Source organism: Hirundo rustica, chromosome 1 (genome assembly GCF_015227805.2).
Source record: "Hirundo rustica isolate bHirRus1 chromosome 1, bHirRus1.pri.v3, whole genome shotgun sequence".
In the NCBI taxonomy this organism is placed as follows: Eukaryota; Metazoa; Chordata; class Aves; order Passeriformes; family Hirundinidae; genus Hirundo; species Hirundo rustica.
In genome coordinates, this window is record NC_053450.1 from 86,120,900 (window position 1) to 86,136,566 (window position 15,667).

At 41.4% G+C, this 15,667-nt stretch overlaps 1 protein-coding gene across 1 annotated transcript in view; it reads right to left on the reverse strand.

Annotated features, from left to right (window-relative positions):
* Nucleotides 1-1,073: 1,073 nt before the first annotated feature.
* Nucleotides 1,074-15,667, reverse strand: part of DUSP22 (dual specificity phosphatase 22) — a 43,137-nt gene continuing 28,543 nt past the window's right edge. The window contains exons 4-7 of the mRNA XM_040070383.1: nt 14,818-14,867; nt 9,438-9,512; nt 7,701-7,872; nt 1,074-4,883 (exon numbers count right to left, since the gene is read on the reverse strand). Coding sequence (XP_039926317.1) covers nt 4,698-4,883; nt 7,701-7,872; nt 9,438-9,512; nt 14,818-14,867 — 483 coding nt within the window. The 3' untranslated portion in view covers nt 1,074-4,697. The remainder of the gene's footprint in view (nt 4,884-7,700; nt 7,873-9,437; nt 9,513-14,817; nt 14,868-15,667) is intronic.

Sequence of the window (15,667 nt, forward strand, 5' to 3'; positions counted from 1 at the left end):
GAAGGCAATCACACTACTAATTCAAGTGTCACATAGCAGGCTATATTGAATTTAAAGTCTCTTCATAGACATGAAGAGGACTAAAACACACATTAATAAAATCCGAGCTATCCCATTTACACTGATGATTAATAATGTGTTATGTATTATGAAATGTTTTTGAACAAGGTGCAGCTATCACCTTCAGAGCTATCTACAGACACATCTACTTTATTCTAGTGGAGGATATTACTGATTAGTTGAATGCCCAAGACTCCTTAGGAATCACCATCCACACATTCCCAATAGTATAGAAAATAACAAGTGGGAGAGGAAGGAGAGGCGAAAAAGGAGAAGATTCAAAACTCACTCTGCCCGAGCATCTAATTCTGCTTTCAAGATAAGGGAGTCCTTATGCAATAAAAGCTCAGCCATCAGCAGTGATTGAAGTGGCCATGAGATCTGGCTGTAACCTGACTGATAATACTTTCAGGTTAGTGGGCTTTTTGGTTTAGATTTTTTTTTCCGATTGCCCAAGTGTCAGAAACACTCTCTTAGCAGAGGTCGTGTCAAACCAGAAATTCGGTGAGTTATCCGTGGGAATTTGATTGGGGCATTTCCTCCCTTACACTATAAGTTTTTTAATGTTTTCCCCTGAGAATCATCTGCCACTTACATCAGCTTCCTCTGACAGACCACTACTGAGAGCCTTGAGCACTGTCAGCCTGAAAACCAGCTAAGTTTTACAGCTGATTAAGCCTTAAATCAGTGTGCTATGGAAAAGAAAGTATTTCAAAATAATAAAAAACCACATAGCCTGTTGCAATGATGGGTCAGCAACAATTAGTAAGACAGCAACATGCAAGATCTTCTCGAGAGACTATCAAGAGGTGCTTGTGCTGAAGATTCTTGAACTCACCTGGAAGAAATCGGTGAAGAGAGGGGAAGTTTCAAGAAGTCTGTGTGCAGGGGAAAAAGGTAATCTAAACACCAAAATGAGTTAGTCTTTTACTCTTACTCTACCTGCAGGGATACAAACAGCAAGTAGATGACTTCCGGACACTATTATTGATTTCAAAAAATACAAAAGCAGATCAGGTGTTAACATTTAATTTTATTTATAAAAAAACTGTAGAACGTATTAAATACAAACATTTGGAAAAAGCAATCAAGGCTTCGCTAAGATGCCCAGGAAGAGGAAGACAAAGAATCAAGGAGCTTATCAGATTTAGAATTTTTAAATTAGCTAAATAATTGCTATAATTTTTCACTGACATCTTCATAGATGGTGGCCATTATAGCAACCAAAATTATTATCCCTTTTAGAAAACAGATATGATTTGCCGTATCTTCCCACTCAACCACAAAATGCAAGGAAGCAACTTTTTCCAGGTTAAAAAACAGAGTAATAAATACTATTAATGCATTTACCCATTACCTACATTCTATAACACTAGACATTTGCTTATAATCACACATGGATATCAAGTTTAGCCCCCCCCAAAAATCGATTATACATTTCAAATCTAGATATCCAATAAGGTGTTATAAACTTTATACATTTTCCAGTGAACATCAAAATGAGGACAGTGTTTTGAAGTACAGAAACAAAATAAATGAATGCATCACCTACACTACAAAGGCTGACTACTAAGAGGTGAATTGGGTCTAGTCATGTTCCAGATAACTGGAAAGTCCTACAAATTGCCACTGAAAGGCTGGTTGGAAGACAAATCATGTCACATTCTCAGTCTGCATTAGCTCCTCTCCCTCTCTAAAAGGCTAAAGGTGAGAACTGTAGCTCTCTCTTCTGCCCCCGTGGTAATTAGGGCAAACCATCATTCTCCTCTCTACATGGACAAACCAGACTCAAGTTTTCTTAGACTGCTGCTGCTCTTATACTGCTCTTACCTGCAGCATGCAGTACACACAGACCACTACACAGGATGCTGAAGGTGGCAACTGCAGAAAAAACTCCTTCTGCCTTTCAAAAAGGGAGAAGCACTTCCATTCACTGACAATATGGCATTCCCTCTGCCTTCCCAGGGTACCCTGTATCTGCTTGGAGCTGCAGCATAACGCACACTGATGTGGCTATATGGCCCTAAAGCCAAACTCACTTCCAAAAAAAATCCTGTTCAGGGGACTGACTCTTTGGAGATAACCAAACTATTTAAAAAAAACCAGTGCAGATTAATCTTGGACACATGAAAATAAACAGTTATCTCCTATTCTGCCTTGTATATGTCAGAACAGTACAAGAACTGCCAACTTATCAGGACCCACAGCGTTACTACTGAAAGGACAAGAGTGCCAGGAGTGTTACAGGATACACAGTGTTGGCAGCCAGCTACAAGATGGACTGGCTGGATACCTGCAAGACCACAGGCAGAATACTTCTGACAAAGCTGCCCTTTGGAGATGGGCTGATGCTGCCCTACATATCGTATTATGAGTAGAGGGCTGAACAAATGGACCCGCATCCTGAACGTGTGTCAGACCCTGTTACCGAGGAAAACATTTTCCAATTATCACATCTACCCTCAGAGCACAGAAGGGACTGCCAACCTGGACACTGCTGGGCTGGAATTGTTAAGCAGACAATTATTTGCAGATCAACATCTCCAGGAACAGCTAAATACCTCTCTTACCAGGCAGCCACTGGATATACCAAACAGGCAGTGGTTCATTTAGCTGCAAGCTTGAAAACAAAGTCACTTCCAGCACTTTTCCCAAATCCAGCAACATCCCCTACTGCAACAAAGATATGACTATCCTGCTCTTAACGTGCTCGGTACGCTTAAAGCACTTAGTGCAATGAGAACCCTGATGCAGGCTTGACCTCGGATGAAATGGACAGGTCAGTTCCACCCCATTCCCTTTTTTCCTTTTAGGCAATTATTGATATGCACAACCCGTATTTCACAAACCACAACGTATTGTTTTAAGATACTTAACAACAGATATTTAACAGCCAGATTTTACTTGACCCAAAAGCCTTTCTCCCATCCAAAGAATTCACTGCCACCTGCAAGCAGGAAATCACACACTGAGGAATCTTGTGAAGGAATGGGAGGCCAGAGTACTGAAGAAATTGAAGGAGACGCAACAGTCTATTTAGTACACTGATTGCTTCTCACTCAGTGCTCAGTTTTTAGCATGATATACACCACACTTGAACAAATTAAGGAATTGGTTTTAGTTTTCTATTGTGGCTGTCTGGGTGGTATTTTTAATTTTCTAGAATCTTCAAGAAAAGTGGGCCTTCCATCCTCCATGTCAAAGACAAGAAATTATGATCTTGCCATCAGAGTCACCCCACATTACACCATCAGAAATCAATACACTGCCCAGCATCCCTACTGACGTGTTTGAAGTTACAGTCTTACAAGCTGCTTGTCAGGCAATGGCTCCATTCCAGAAACACACAACATTACCAAGAGCGGAGTATGGCCACTAGTTTCAACCTAGTTTAAAATACATTGTATAAATGCATTCCTGTAAATCTGATCACAGTAAAATACACAGTGGTATTTAAATGGCAGGACAGTTGAATTCCAACAACTCAATCTTTAAACCAGTGAGAAATATGGGCAATTTTAAAAGAAAACAATAAACTTCTCAAATACAGACGTTTGTGAAATATACATGCACACGCACACTCTCGCACCCACTTACTTCACTCAGTGTTAGATTAAGATTACACAAGGCAATTTTCAAGGTTGCATTTACAACCACAATGACAAGAACAGCATTTTTGAGGTAGCTGAAGTCAAAGAGCAAACCACAGCACAAGCAAAGAAGCAGGTGCTCGCACTCACACCGAGCCCACTCTTTGGAGACGCGTTATCGTGCGCGCAGGGGCGTGTGCTGAAGAGGCACGTGTTCCGTGGGGAATGAAGTTCAGCGGCTCTGGAGACATGACAAACTCTTCTCCAGAAAAGCTTATGTTGGGAGACCAGATGCACAGTCAAGGGACCATGGCTTAAATCACTGCACATCAGCTGAGCTGTGGTAACAGCCTGGGTGCTCTTGGTCTGTGGCAGCTCTGCCGACAGCTCAGTCTCACAGGCAGTGAAGCAAAGACAGCTGTGGCGGTTGAAGGTGTTATTACTCAGAGCTGTCTGTCCCACTTCTCTCCTAGATGCCACTGCTGGGGGAAAGGTACTCGGGCCCCTGTCCCACCTGCTCCAGCTTTCAGCCTAGCATTCAAGTTCACACCCACCTCCACGCTATCACTCGCCAATGGACTGTGAACAGGAGCAGCGGAGACACAGACTTGAGCTCCCTTTTTCAGGTGCAGTAGCACCTTCGCCGCACTAAGAGTGCAGAAATGCCAAACTGCCACAGCTTGAATCACCAGACTTCATCTCTCCAAGCCCTTTGCTAGCCTACAGCAAGAGGAGTTAGTTGGTTGAGCTAACCTCACAGCAAATGCCAGGCAATGTGGGCAGAAGGGGATATAGATGTGGCTGGCAGACAAACTGCCTCAGCCACAGTAACTGGATCCTGTCTCTGGGCATAAACAGAGCTTGACCCTGCCCGAATTACAAACTGTGGGAAACACACTCATACACACACACATACATAATGTCATTAAGAAGCTTTCTATAAATCAACAGTTTGCATGGTTTGCTGCTGAAAGTCTTGAAGATGGGACGGAAAACATGGCAAGATGTTTTGCAAGTAGAAAGAAAAAAAAAATGGACCTCTTGCAATTAGGTCTCTGTTGTGTAGTTGCTGTATGAGAGCGATGGCACAGATGAGAAGTTGTTATTCCACTGCCTTCCTCCAGTAGTTTGATGCAACTCAGCCTGCTCTTTATATTTGCTCAGAAGATTTTTGGCTTCTTGCAGATCCTGAGAAGAGTTTTCCCCATATTCTTCTTTCAGCCACTGCCTGAACTGCAGAAATTAAAAATACATATACAAAATGATGGAACAGTAACATGAAATTGATAGAGAAGTAACCCTTCTTCCTGTCCTACGGAATTTCAATAACCTTTAGAATCATACACAGTTCAAAGAAAAGCTCTCCAAATACTGCATCAACAGCAGCACAGAATGCACAGCACAGGAACACATATTTGAAATCACTGAGACCCCTTACATCTCCTGAAACAACACATCTGTAGAACAGCTTGGCTGACTCAAGTAATAGAGAGCAAGGAACACCTGCTGGGAAAGGACATCCTGAACGTAAAATCTCCCTGTTCCTGCTGCATACACAAACAATAAGAGGAATTAGCATGGAAGCCAATATGATCAGCCAACTTGCCCAAGTCACAATAGGCTGCAAGAAGGTTGAAATCAGAAAATGAACCACTCTTACAGGTTTTTTACCTTGAGCCCAGAAACACCGTAGTAAAAATGTAGTGTGCTTATCATAAGAGGTGTCTTCTAGGAAGAAATAGTCCACGAGTTTTACAAGCTATAGAATAGGATCCCATATATTACTGATATGAACGACTGAATATGGTACCTGTAACATATGTACCAGGCCCAGCTGATGATCAGTCCAGCTCTGTAGTCTGCTTTGAGAGTAACCAGATATAAATGATGAGGAAAGAATCAAGCAATGGCAGGGCAGTAATGCCGGGACCTTTTCCCTGGTCATTTCCTCAGCTTGCAGCAATTTTCAGCTCAGGTGCTTTCAGAGGCTGAGGCAGTATCTTTGTGTTTGATAACACAAATGAATTCTTTTGTCATGAGATCTCATTCTAAACCCACATTTTTTTACCACAAGACACCTGTATGCCAACAAGCTCCGTAAGTACATATTGTATAAATCCCCCACTCCTTTTCCTTGAGTTGAATCTTCCAAAAGATAACTCTGTCTCATAGGGAAGAGTGGAAATTTCACATGTTCGCTTCTTCTATCCACTCAACTCCGACACTTCTTTGCCTGTTGGAGAATTTAAGTCCAGTTCCTGACAATTTTGTTGAGTTTATCTGCAGAAGCAGCTAGTAAACAAAGACTCCAACTGTTTTGTCCCAGTGGGGATAATATTCATTTTCCAAAACTTAACCTTCATAGCTTTGTTCTGTTTGAGGCTCATGAACAGCTTGATCCATAAAGATCATTTACTAGGTCATTAGGAGACAAGACCTCAACATAGACAGTTCTTCCCATTCCTTAAAGAGGTCCTCAGGCAAATCTGAAGCCTCAGAATACCACGTGGAAGTTTGGAACAAGCTATGGTGTGACCTTAGTGACTAAACCTCATCCTATAAGACCAAGATCTAGAGGACAACATTCCAGAGAGCCCACAGGATACCACTACCCTTTAGTGGCACAGCAAAATACCAAATGCTGCTGAAATCTGAAAAAGTTCACGCCCTAGGCAGATGGCATCATTCCACTGAAATCAGGTGTGTAAACAGACACCTGCTAAGGATGTGGTTGCTCTTAAGAGACAGTAAGAAACTACAGCCCAGCCAATGAGTACAGGTGGATACTTCTTTTTGCAACCTACTGCCTCCCCCTCAAGTGCATAAAGACAGAATGCGCAGTCCATGGTGGATGAAAAAAGAGAGACGTTACTGTCTTTATCAGGCTATTTGCATACAGCCTTAATTGTCATTGCTGTTAGACCAAACCAATTAGAGTAGAAATGACTGTAAGGGAGGAAGGAGACAAGTCTGGAAAGTCCCTCTCTGACTTTTGTCTCTTAAAAATCAGTTATTCTACCATTAACACCAGTTCCAAACAATCCAGGAAACATTCCGTTAAATATTAAAAAAAACACAAATATTTACAGTTGCTAACTGCATCATGCAAAACAAATGGTAATTTCTAAACCCTGAGCTTTCTGCAGCAGAATGACAGGAATGGAATAAAAAAAACAACATCCTTTGTCTCGTGTATTTTGCTTTCCGACTTTGGTTTGCCTCTGTTGTTGTTATTTTTAATAAGCACAATAGGCAAAAAAACCCACACAACAACAGCATGCTGAGCAATGGAAAATAGAAGGGACGGCCACAGTAGGTTGGTAACATAAGTGGAAGTCACCAATCACCCACAGGGAGCAGGTCTTTTGCGTAGGATGGGGTTTTTTTGGAGTAAGAAACTGATTTTTGTTTTATGAAACCGCTTTGGCAGTCCTATTCTTTCATTGATTCTCCTAGTCCTACAAAACCTTCAAAGGCTAATAAGAAAGAAAAAGGGTCAGATCTGAGGCTGCCCTAAACATCAGAAAATTTATTAAGTCTTAGCCACAGGAGGTGGGAGGGGGTCACAACAGACAAATCATAATGAGGACTTAGTTTAACTACTGGACAGGAAAGATTTGTGATGATGATTTCTTTCCTGCTTACTATTTCAAATGAATGTGTTGGGGGGAAACCCATTACTTTTATGCAACTGGTAGTTATAGGTTGGCCCTTTTGCTGTGTTCTGAGCAACTCACCCTTTACCTTTTACCCCTGTAAAGGTGCTAACCTTGAACTGTGTCTTAGATCACATGAAGCAACCACGAGATTGACAGCACAGTTGGGCAGGAGGTGTTTAGATGCTGTGCTTCATCCCTTCTCCCAGCCAGCATTCCCTGATACCTCCAGATCCACCCGTATCTCCTTTGTGGAGCAGGCTGGGCTAAGAAGCCATTCCCTCAAAGCAAAAACGGGGAGTCAGAAAAACCACACAGAGCGCAAAATAATGAGAAGTAGCCCATGATCTGACTTGGAGTTGTGTTTCACAGCTCTTTTTTGTACCTCATTTACCTGATCAACGTCATGTTTTTCGAATTCCTGTAGCTGTCTCTGGAAGCCCATGTTTGGATTGGCACAGGATCTCGCCGCACGGACAACGGACAGTGCATCTTCCCAGCCAAAGTCTGTGATGGTCATGATGTAGGCAACCACCAGTGTGACACTTCTGGAGACACCTGCAAGGCTGCATGGAAAACGGGGTGCGATTACACCGTAGCAGCGCTGCACTTCACCTGTCACAGCTAAAAGCATCACTTCTCAATATCATAGCACACTGTTGTGTTGCTTGCCATGAGGAAAAGTGTTATAATATTTGAGTTAAATGGTTTTGGTGCTGCTTTTTCAAATGCGGTAGAAAAAAAAATATCTACATGGTCCAGAAAGCAGGGTTTGAATGGTAACTCATATAAGACTGAAAAGGAAGAAATAAGCATGAAGTAGTCACAAAAGCAGGGGACAGTGCACACATTCTAAGTTAGATTTGGGTTTTAAAAAGGCAGAAGTAAGTCACCCACTTTCTTTCTTCTGTTTATATAGATCAGAGCAGCGAAATAAGACTGTTTCCTCTCCACCATGAATAAAGGCTGCAATTTCATGGGGCCGAAATGAACTTTAACTGAACCAATAAGAGGTACGAATGTCTGGTTGCTTGAGTTCCTCTTTCTGCTATCCACTGCATTGTGCAGCTTGAACTCTCAGGACTCTCCAGTTTCCCCAGATGAAAAGCTGGGATAGAGTAAGAACCATTTAATGCCTGGTTGGAAAACACTGGACAAACTCAGAACTATTTCTATTGAGGGTATAAAGAATGTGTTAGAGTTATATCTATATTATAAATTTTAAAAGAATAGATTTTTTTATTTACCACAGTAAAAAAGTTACCAGACTCTTTCATAATTTTATGTTTCTGAAATACCTCACAAATTTAAATATATGGGTTTTTTTAAACTCTGTCAGCATTCAGACGACTTACTCCTGTTTTCCATACACCAAGACTGACCAAATGGCTCATGCACAGCCCTGTCATGAGTCAATAGCAAAGTGAGGATTTATGCTCAGGGCCTTTGTACAAGTCCAGTGCTCAAATCACAAGATGACGCTGATTCCAGATATAGACTCAGATATGTCCCTTGGACATATAGCACAAAGACCACAACCAATAGCAGAGAGCAAGAAAAAACCCAGGGTGGGATTTCCTTTTCTATTCTTTACAGTCTCAGAAGCATCTCTCCAATCAGGGTCTTGCTATTAACAAATGCAACATTTGAATGCTTCAGCAGTTTAAAGAAAAGAAAGAAGGAAAAATATCAATTTCTGTTCAGACATTTTTTTTTAAACAACTCTGAAGTCACCAAAGCAGCTGTTAGAGAAACTAATCAAATTAGGATTATGGAAATCATATTTAGAAATACAGTGATTAAAATGATGGGAACTATATAATATGTCTCCAGCCAACACACTCCTAGTCAAATTGATCCTACAAAAATGTTTGATAAGAGAAGGTCAAGAAGAATTTCATGGGCTCCTTTCATCTCCAAGCAGCTGCCCACCCCAGAGACACGAAAGTCCTAGCATAAGGCTCCAATAGCATTTGTAAATCTTCTGGGGCTTTTTGAATAAAGGGGGAAATTCAGTCCAAGAGGATCTTGCTACAGAGGGGAGATGACCACTAATTTATTAAAATTATGAACATCCAAATCAAGGTAGAGAAACCCTTAAGAAGTTTTTTTTAGCGAGCAGTATACATACCAGTGAACTAAGCAGCCTTCACCTGCGAGCCGGCACTCATGGATAAATTTGATGCTCTCTCTGAAATGCCTTGCTCTGAAAACAAAAGCAGAAGGGGGATAAAGAAAGTGCTGTATTTAGTAAAATCACTACTTAGAAAGAGAGAAATATATCCGAAAGCTCACTTCATGCTGTTTCTAGAATTTAGAACTGAATACAGGTCTTACAAAGTAAAAGTTACCGTCTGCCAATGAAACACAAAACTCACTGACCTTAGTTATTCGCCACTCTATCCGAGTAGGAAACTGGTATTTTAGGCACTACAGTATGATAAACTTTATTCTGATGATTGTCAGGTCTGTATTTTGGTTTGTGTTTGATTCTTCTTTAAAGCAGTGACTTGACCTCACACGTCCTTGTGCGCTCAGATGTCAGATGGAACTCAGCACAACTACACAAGCAGTTCTTCAGACATAATGTCTCTCACAAAGAGACGCTACCTGCTACCCAAACTTATGCTTAACTTCACCTCCTTCTTCAAGTCATGGGCTAGAGCATATCTAAACATTAAGACTTTCTGCTTGGCTATGTGAAATCACTCCCTTTTGTCTCTGCTATGAAAAAATGCTCAATTCAAGCCTTGTTTTCTATAGTTCCTTCCAGTATTCTTTCAGACAGCAGTACCCCTTCTGCCCATATTTAGGGTATCAGCCTACAGCCCGCCCTTTTTAAAGCAGCAGAAAACAAAATGTAGAGGAGACCCCGTTTGCAAACTTTAGGGTTTCTAATCTCATTATCCTTTACACATGCCCCTTTCATTTTAATTGGAGCACAGTGAAGGATAGCAAGTGGGCAGCTGTCATCATCTGAGTGACTATGCAGCACTGTCTCTCTGCATCCCAGTTCCACGTTGCTCACCCCTGCTTTCCGACTGCGATGCCTTTGGCGCTGCCTGCAGTTTACCACAGTGGCAACCAGCACCTCTTAGTTCAACAGGGCTGGGGTTCACTGTGGCCTTTGACTGCTCTTGCAATTCAAACTCAGAAGCAGTAGCAATGTGGGCAACACAGGCAGAGGAAAGAGGTTCTTAGGGGGCAGTCATTACCAGGCCTGTTGGCAGGGGCAAACCTGAAAGCACATTGCGCTCAACACCCATGAAACACAACGTCCTGTATTCAAGATGTTTCCCCTTTCTGGGTGCATATTATACCACAAGGGTAAAAGAAAAAAACCTCAGCCCAGCACCAGCAGCCACACAAAAATCAGGAATACCCACATAAAAGGAAGCTTCCCTTCCTTGCCTAACAGTGCAGCTGCTGATACTGTAAACACTCCCGACCTGAAGGACAAGACTGATGCAACGGAGTGTCACTGCCTGCAGAACTTTTCAAAGGCAATGATATCTAACTGGAACAAACGAAAAGAAGATCCCAAAGCCCGGAACTCCCTCTTCAATACAGTTCCTGCATCACTGGATATAGCATGGAAAACACAGTTAGAGAACACCTGAGCAGCTCATTTAGAAAGTCTCAAGGCACAGTGCAATCCCAAGCTTTAGGACAGCAGGTCAGCTCAGGATTTTATGTTTCTTACGGAGGTGATGAAGAATGTGGGATAAGTGAAGACAAAGCCTTACAAATGTATGTGTGCTCGGACTGCCACACCAAACCACTGCCACCGGCTGTGTTCTAACAAATCACGGTGCTCAGGTCTGCCAGGGGAGCACAGGAGGTTTCATATAAACAAACTTAGAGGACAAATGAGATCTCTGGCTATGCGTGCAAGAGGCTTTGCTATTGCACAAGGAAGAGTTTAGCTGAGATTGAAAACATTTACTCAGATGTAGCTTGGTTAGGTCTGTATTGACAACTTGATCTTCTCATCTTTTCTCTTTCTCTCTAGAAAATCTGGCCAGGAGGGCAGCTTCATGGACCAGTGAATTCATTCCAATGGTATCGCACAAATTTTGGTAAGACACTTCCAACACTCTGGTTTGAAAAATATCCGTGACTGAGCATAACACTTTTGCAAGGTACTAAACATCTTGAGCTCCATTCACCCAGTTTTCTTCACCCTTCCTCACTGCTGATGCTCAGTCTGCTGATGTGCTTTCAAGTGTGTTTACAGGCATTCATGAAAATGAGAAGAGAAACAGTCACATCTAGAATTAGTGCTGCTCACCCTGGCCCCTCCTCACCTTGAGCCAGAGAAAAGGAGATATGTGCTCCTCCACAACGCATCAGGGTCTCGTCTGGAGTCAGCAGACATAGCTGCCTGAATTAATTTTCAAAGTTATAGTAAAATCATGTTTAGATGAAAACTAAGATTGAGGACCAGTTAGCTGTGTGGCAAGTGCCAGACACAAAGAAGAATGGTAAGTCTTACATTAACCACAAAACAGTTGACTATCATCTCTAACAGGAAAGCACTTGACAATTGTGTTGATTTGCAGCCCATTTGTTGGACTTCAGGGCAATTTATTACACGATATCTGGCTCTTACATCTCCCAGCTGAAAGCTGGGTCCTGAACTGCATCATCTTCAAAGTGGGAAAACACCACAGGAAGAACCACCACCAGTACAACACCCCTACCAGGATGCTGTAAAAGTTATCTAAACTTACGCATTAGCATGCTACATAATTCAAAACTAGACCAAGAGCGGAGTTATGACACCAGAGCTGTATTTTAATTCGTTGCTAATTGGATTTCTACTAATATTTATAAAGGTTAAAAAGACATCATCCAAATCAGATAGGACAAAGTACCTCGATGTTTCTTTCCTTTGGTGGTGTAAAAGAAAAAAAAATTCTACCAAAATTCTCTCCTCTTAATAGGTCATCTGCCTTCTGTATAATCACCACTAACCACCTGACTGTTGGAGGTTAATTCCTTCGAAACACGCAGCAAAAGACAATTAACTGGAACAGGGCAGGAAGGGACGATTTTATTTCTATAGAAATAACTTTTCAGTGATGAATTCTATAGAAGATGACGTTTCTGGAGCAGTTCCTGGCCCAAGGTAAAATTCTCACAGACCAGAGAAAACACTGATTTAACATCTAGGAAGTACCTTGAGTCTGAAAAGCAATTTCTTTCTTCCTATGCTTGCTAGGGGCAGAACAGGGGGGGAAAATAAAGCTTTTGAGACACTTTAGTGAACATCCACATGCTAACAGAGGAATCCCTGCTTTATTTCCCTGGCAAGTCATCCCTCTGAGGAAAAGAACTCCACTAAACAAGTTTCCCCGGAGTAAATGTGCATTATACACACAAGACACCAGAGGTTTCCTTCAGAAAAACTGAGCTGAAGTGCATTAAGAGCTCACAGTCCCAAAATTCAGCGAGTAAAATGTTTCCAGTTGGTCCTTGCTGTTGGGAAACAGACAAGAGAGCCGTGTGCGCCCCATTAGTTGCGCCTGTGCCATTGGTAAGAGAACACAAGGACCAGCAATACTGGATGCTGCTTGGTTAGTTGTTTTTTTTCTCCCTGTCACCAGCAGAATCCCTCTTTCAGAAGAAGAGGGCAGACATGCAAAGATGTTGCAGAGGGACCAATTCTCTTTCCTGTTCCCTACCTATCCCTCCCTCCAGAGTGAGCACAGGCAGTATGGTTAACCACTCCTAGATAAGACTGCATCCAGTCCTCACAGGCTAAACAGGGACAACTTCCCCTTGCTTTCAGAAGTCTGCATGTGCAAAGCAAGCCATGGTGCTATTTGTGAGCATCATGACTGGATTTTATTTGAAGGCCTGGACTGTATAAAGAAGAAAAATCGGTTACTCATCAAGTTTTATTTTAAGTGATAGAATGTATCAGTATTAGAAGTAATGACGTTTGCTTGCAACCACCTGATACCAAAGCGAGTATTTTAGATGCCTGCAGTGTAACAGAAACAATACTCATGCAAATATTCTATCTTCTTACAGAAGCCTTAAGAGCCTTGGTACTGCGCCAGACAGCTCAAGCACAGGAGCTGTTTTTTCAGTATAACTCCCTGATATTTAACAGTGAGGGAATTGTACGTTGATTATTGTCCATCACAAATGCCATCCTCTCTCTTTCCATTCCCAATTGATTGCTACTAACAAAGGAAGCAGATTTAGAAAATGTTGTCAAAAATGTTACACACCTCGAAATATCAATGAACAATTAATGAGATGTGAATGTTTTCCTCTACTCTCATATTAGCTTTCCTTCCCAAAAGGATATTTCTTGATTTATTTTTATTCTAAATATTAAGGCCATGGAAGCTGCCCATGACAAAGGCAGTTAGCTATCTGCCTTCTCATTACAGACCTGAAATTTAAGGGATTAGGGTGTTTTTTATTGCGGGTGGGGTGTGGTGCTCTTTTTTTTCCCCTCACCCTAAAATCGTGACAGAAACGCAGAATGAAGAGGCAAATCATCACACATCAAGTGCCACACTGGAATCTTTCTACAATGTGAGAAACACATGCTCTAAAAATATCCCCCAAAAGCATGAGCCGGAATATTGCTGTGATACAAGAGAAAAGCAGCGCTGCACTTCCTTCCGTACGTACCAGGCCCCTTTCCACTACTCGTTTCTGTACCAAAACTTGGTAGGAGGATGCGACTGAAACCCCCCTCACCTCTCCCCAACGTAAACAGTGAGCTCTAGAAGAAAGAGCTGGTCACCATCCAAGTTCTTTTGTTTTGATTTCTCTTTGGAATCAAGACTTGCTAAGCTCAGTTAAAACCAGGGGTAAGTCAATGAGCATTACACGCACTTTAGCAGGGATGAGAAAGAGCAAGGCTTGGACACCCCAGTTGCAATATCTATGTCCTCGAGGTGAGAGTCACTGCAGGGCAGAAAACTCCCTGCCACGCCAGCTCATGCTAAGAGCAGCAGGGACTGCTGAGGAAGATTCAAGAAGTCCCCAGCAGATAGTTGCAGGGGTAATTTGCACACAGGGATTTTGTTTTGAAGGCCCACTGTGAAGAAGAATTTATTTCAACCTTTGAGGCACCAGGCTTCAAAACTCTTTCAAATATTTTGCTTTGTTAACTGCTGCACTAAAAAAAAAAAAAAAAAAAAAAAAAAAAAAAAAAAAAAAAAAAAAAAAAAAAGAGGAGCAAAATACAAAGATTTACAAAAACAGTGGCCAGAATAAACTGCCTGAATTAGGCACCAACTCACTAAGGAATTCCCGAAGTTTGAGGCCACAGATGAAGAGTGTTTACAGACTGAGCCTCCTACAAACACTCACAAAAAGCAGGATGAAATGAAGTGTTACTGTGTTTCCTTAACGGATTAAACCCCATATTTGTGTAATGCTCATTAGAGATCAGAATCGGAGCGTTCAGAAAATTTTAAAATAGGCATCATAGTACCATGGGATTTCTGGGGTTCTGTGATTTATTTTTAAAGAATACTTACAAGTTCTGCGAGGGTGAGTCAGCAGCAGGAATGCAAAGATACTTCATTCCCTGTGTAAAGAAGCAAAAAGTTATGAGAAGAAAAGATTCAAGCCAAACACATTTATTCAGCACAGCACAAGTTCTGCTCTAGACGGGTGGAATATTAATGATTTTGAGGAAGCAACACCATCATTCAGACAAGGAGAGATCATTTCTATACAGTCAGATTTTAAAACATTTGCTTTCACGTTGCTAAGACACCAGTGTATAGCTTAGTCATGCCTCTCCCAAGGCTCAATAATGAGCTTTTAAAAAAGGAACATCTTTACTAAAAAGATCTAAACTCCTTTCTGAAAACATAATTGTTCTTACATTTCTAGGAAAATTAAGTTACATCTTCTCCCGCCCTTCCCTTTCTCTGAACAGATGTTACAACCTGAAATTGTGATATGCAGTTTCTTTTAAACTCACACAATCATTTTTCTTTACCCAGCCAATAAACCAAACAAAATGTATTTCAAAGAAGAAACGTGTTTGTGGTATGGATTTTGTGGGGGTTTTTTGTTGTTGTTGGGGTTTTTTTTTTGTGTGTTTTTTTTTTTATATTTGGAAATCTTCAAGAAGGACAACCATAAAACTCACACTTTTCTTCCACAAAGTTAGCCTCTCTTTCTTAGTCAGTTGGCATAGTAAGTTACAAGATGGAGCAGGGAAGTTAGATAACCATTTCTGATGCATTAAAAATGTTTCTAGATATATTTAAAACAACATATCTATAATCCTCCCCTACTGCTTTGCATTGTCAATGCTCATTTCAACTGTAATTTTATTTTTGAAGTTTTCTTTGCTCCTGTGACTGTTAAGAAATA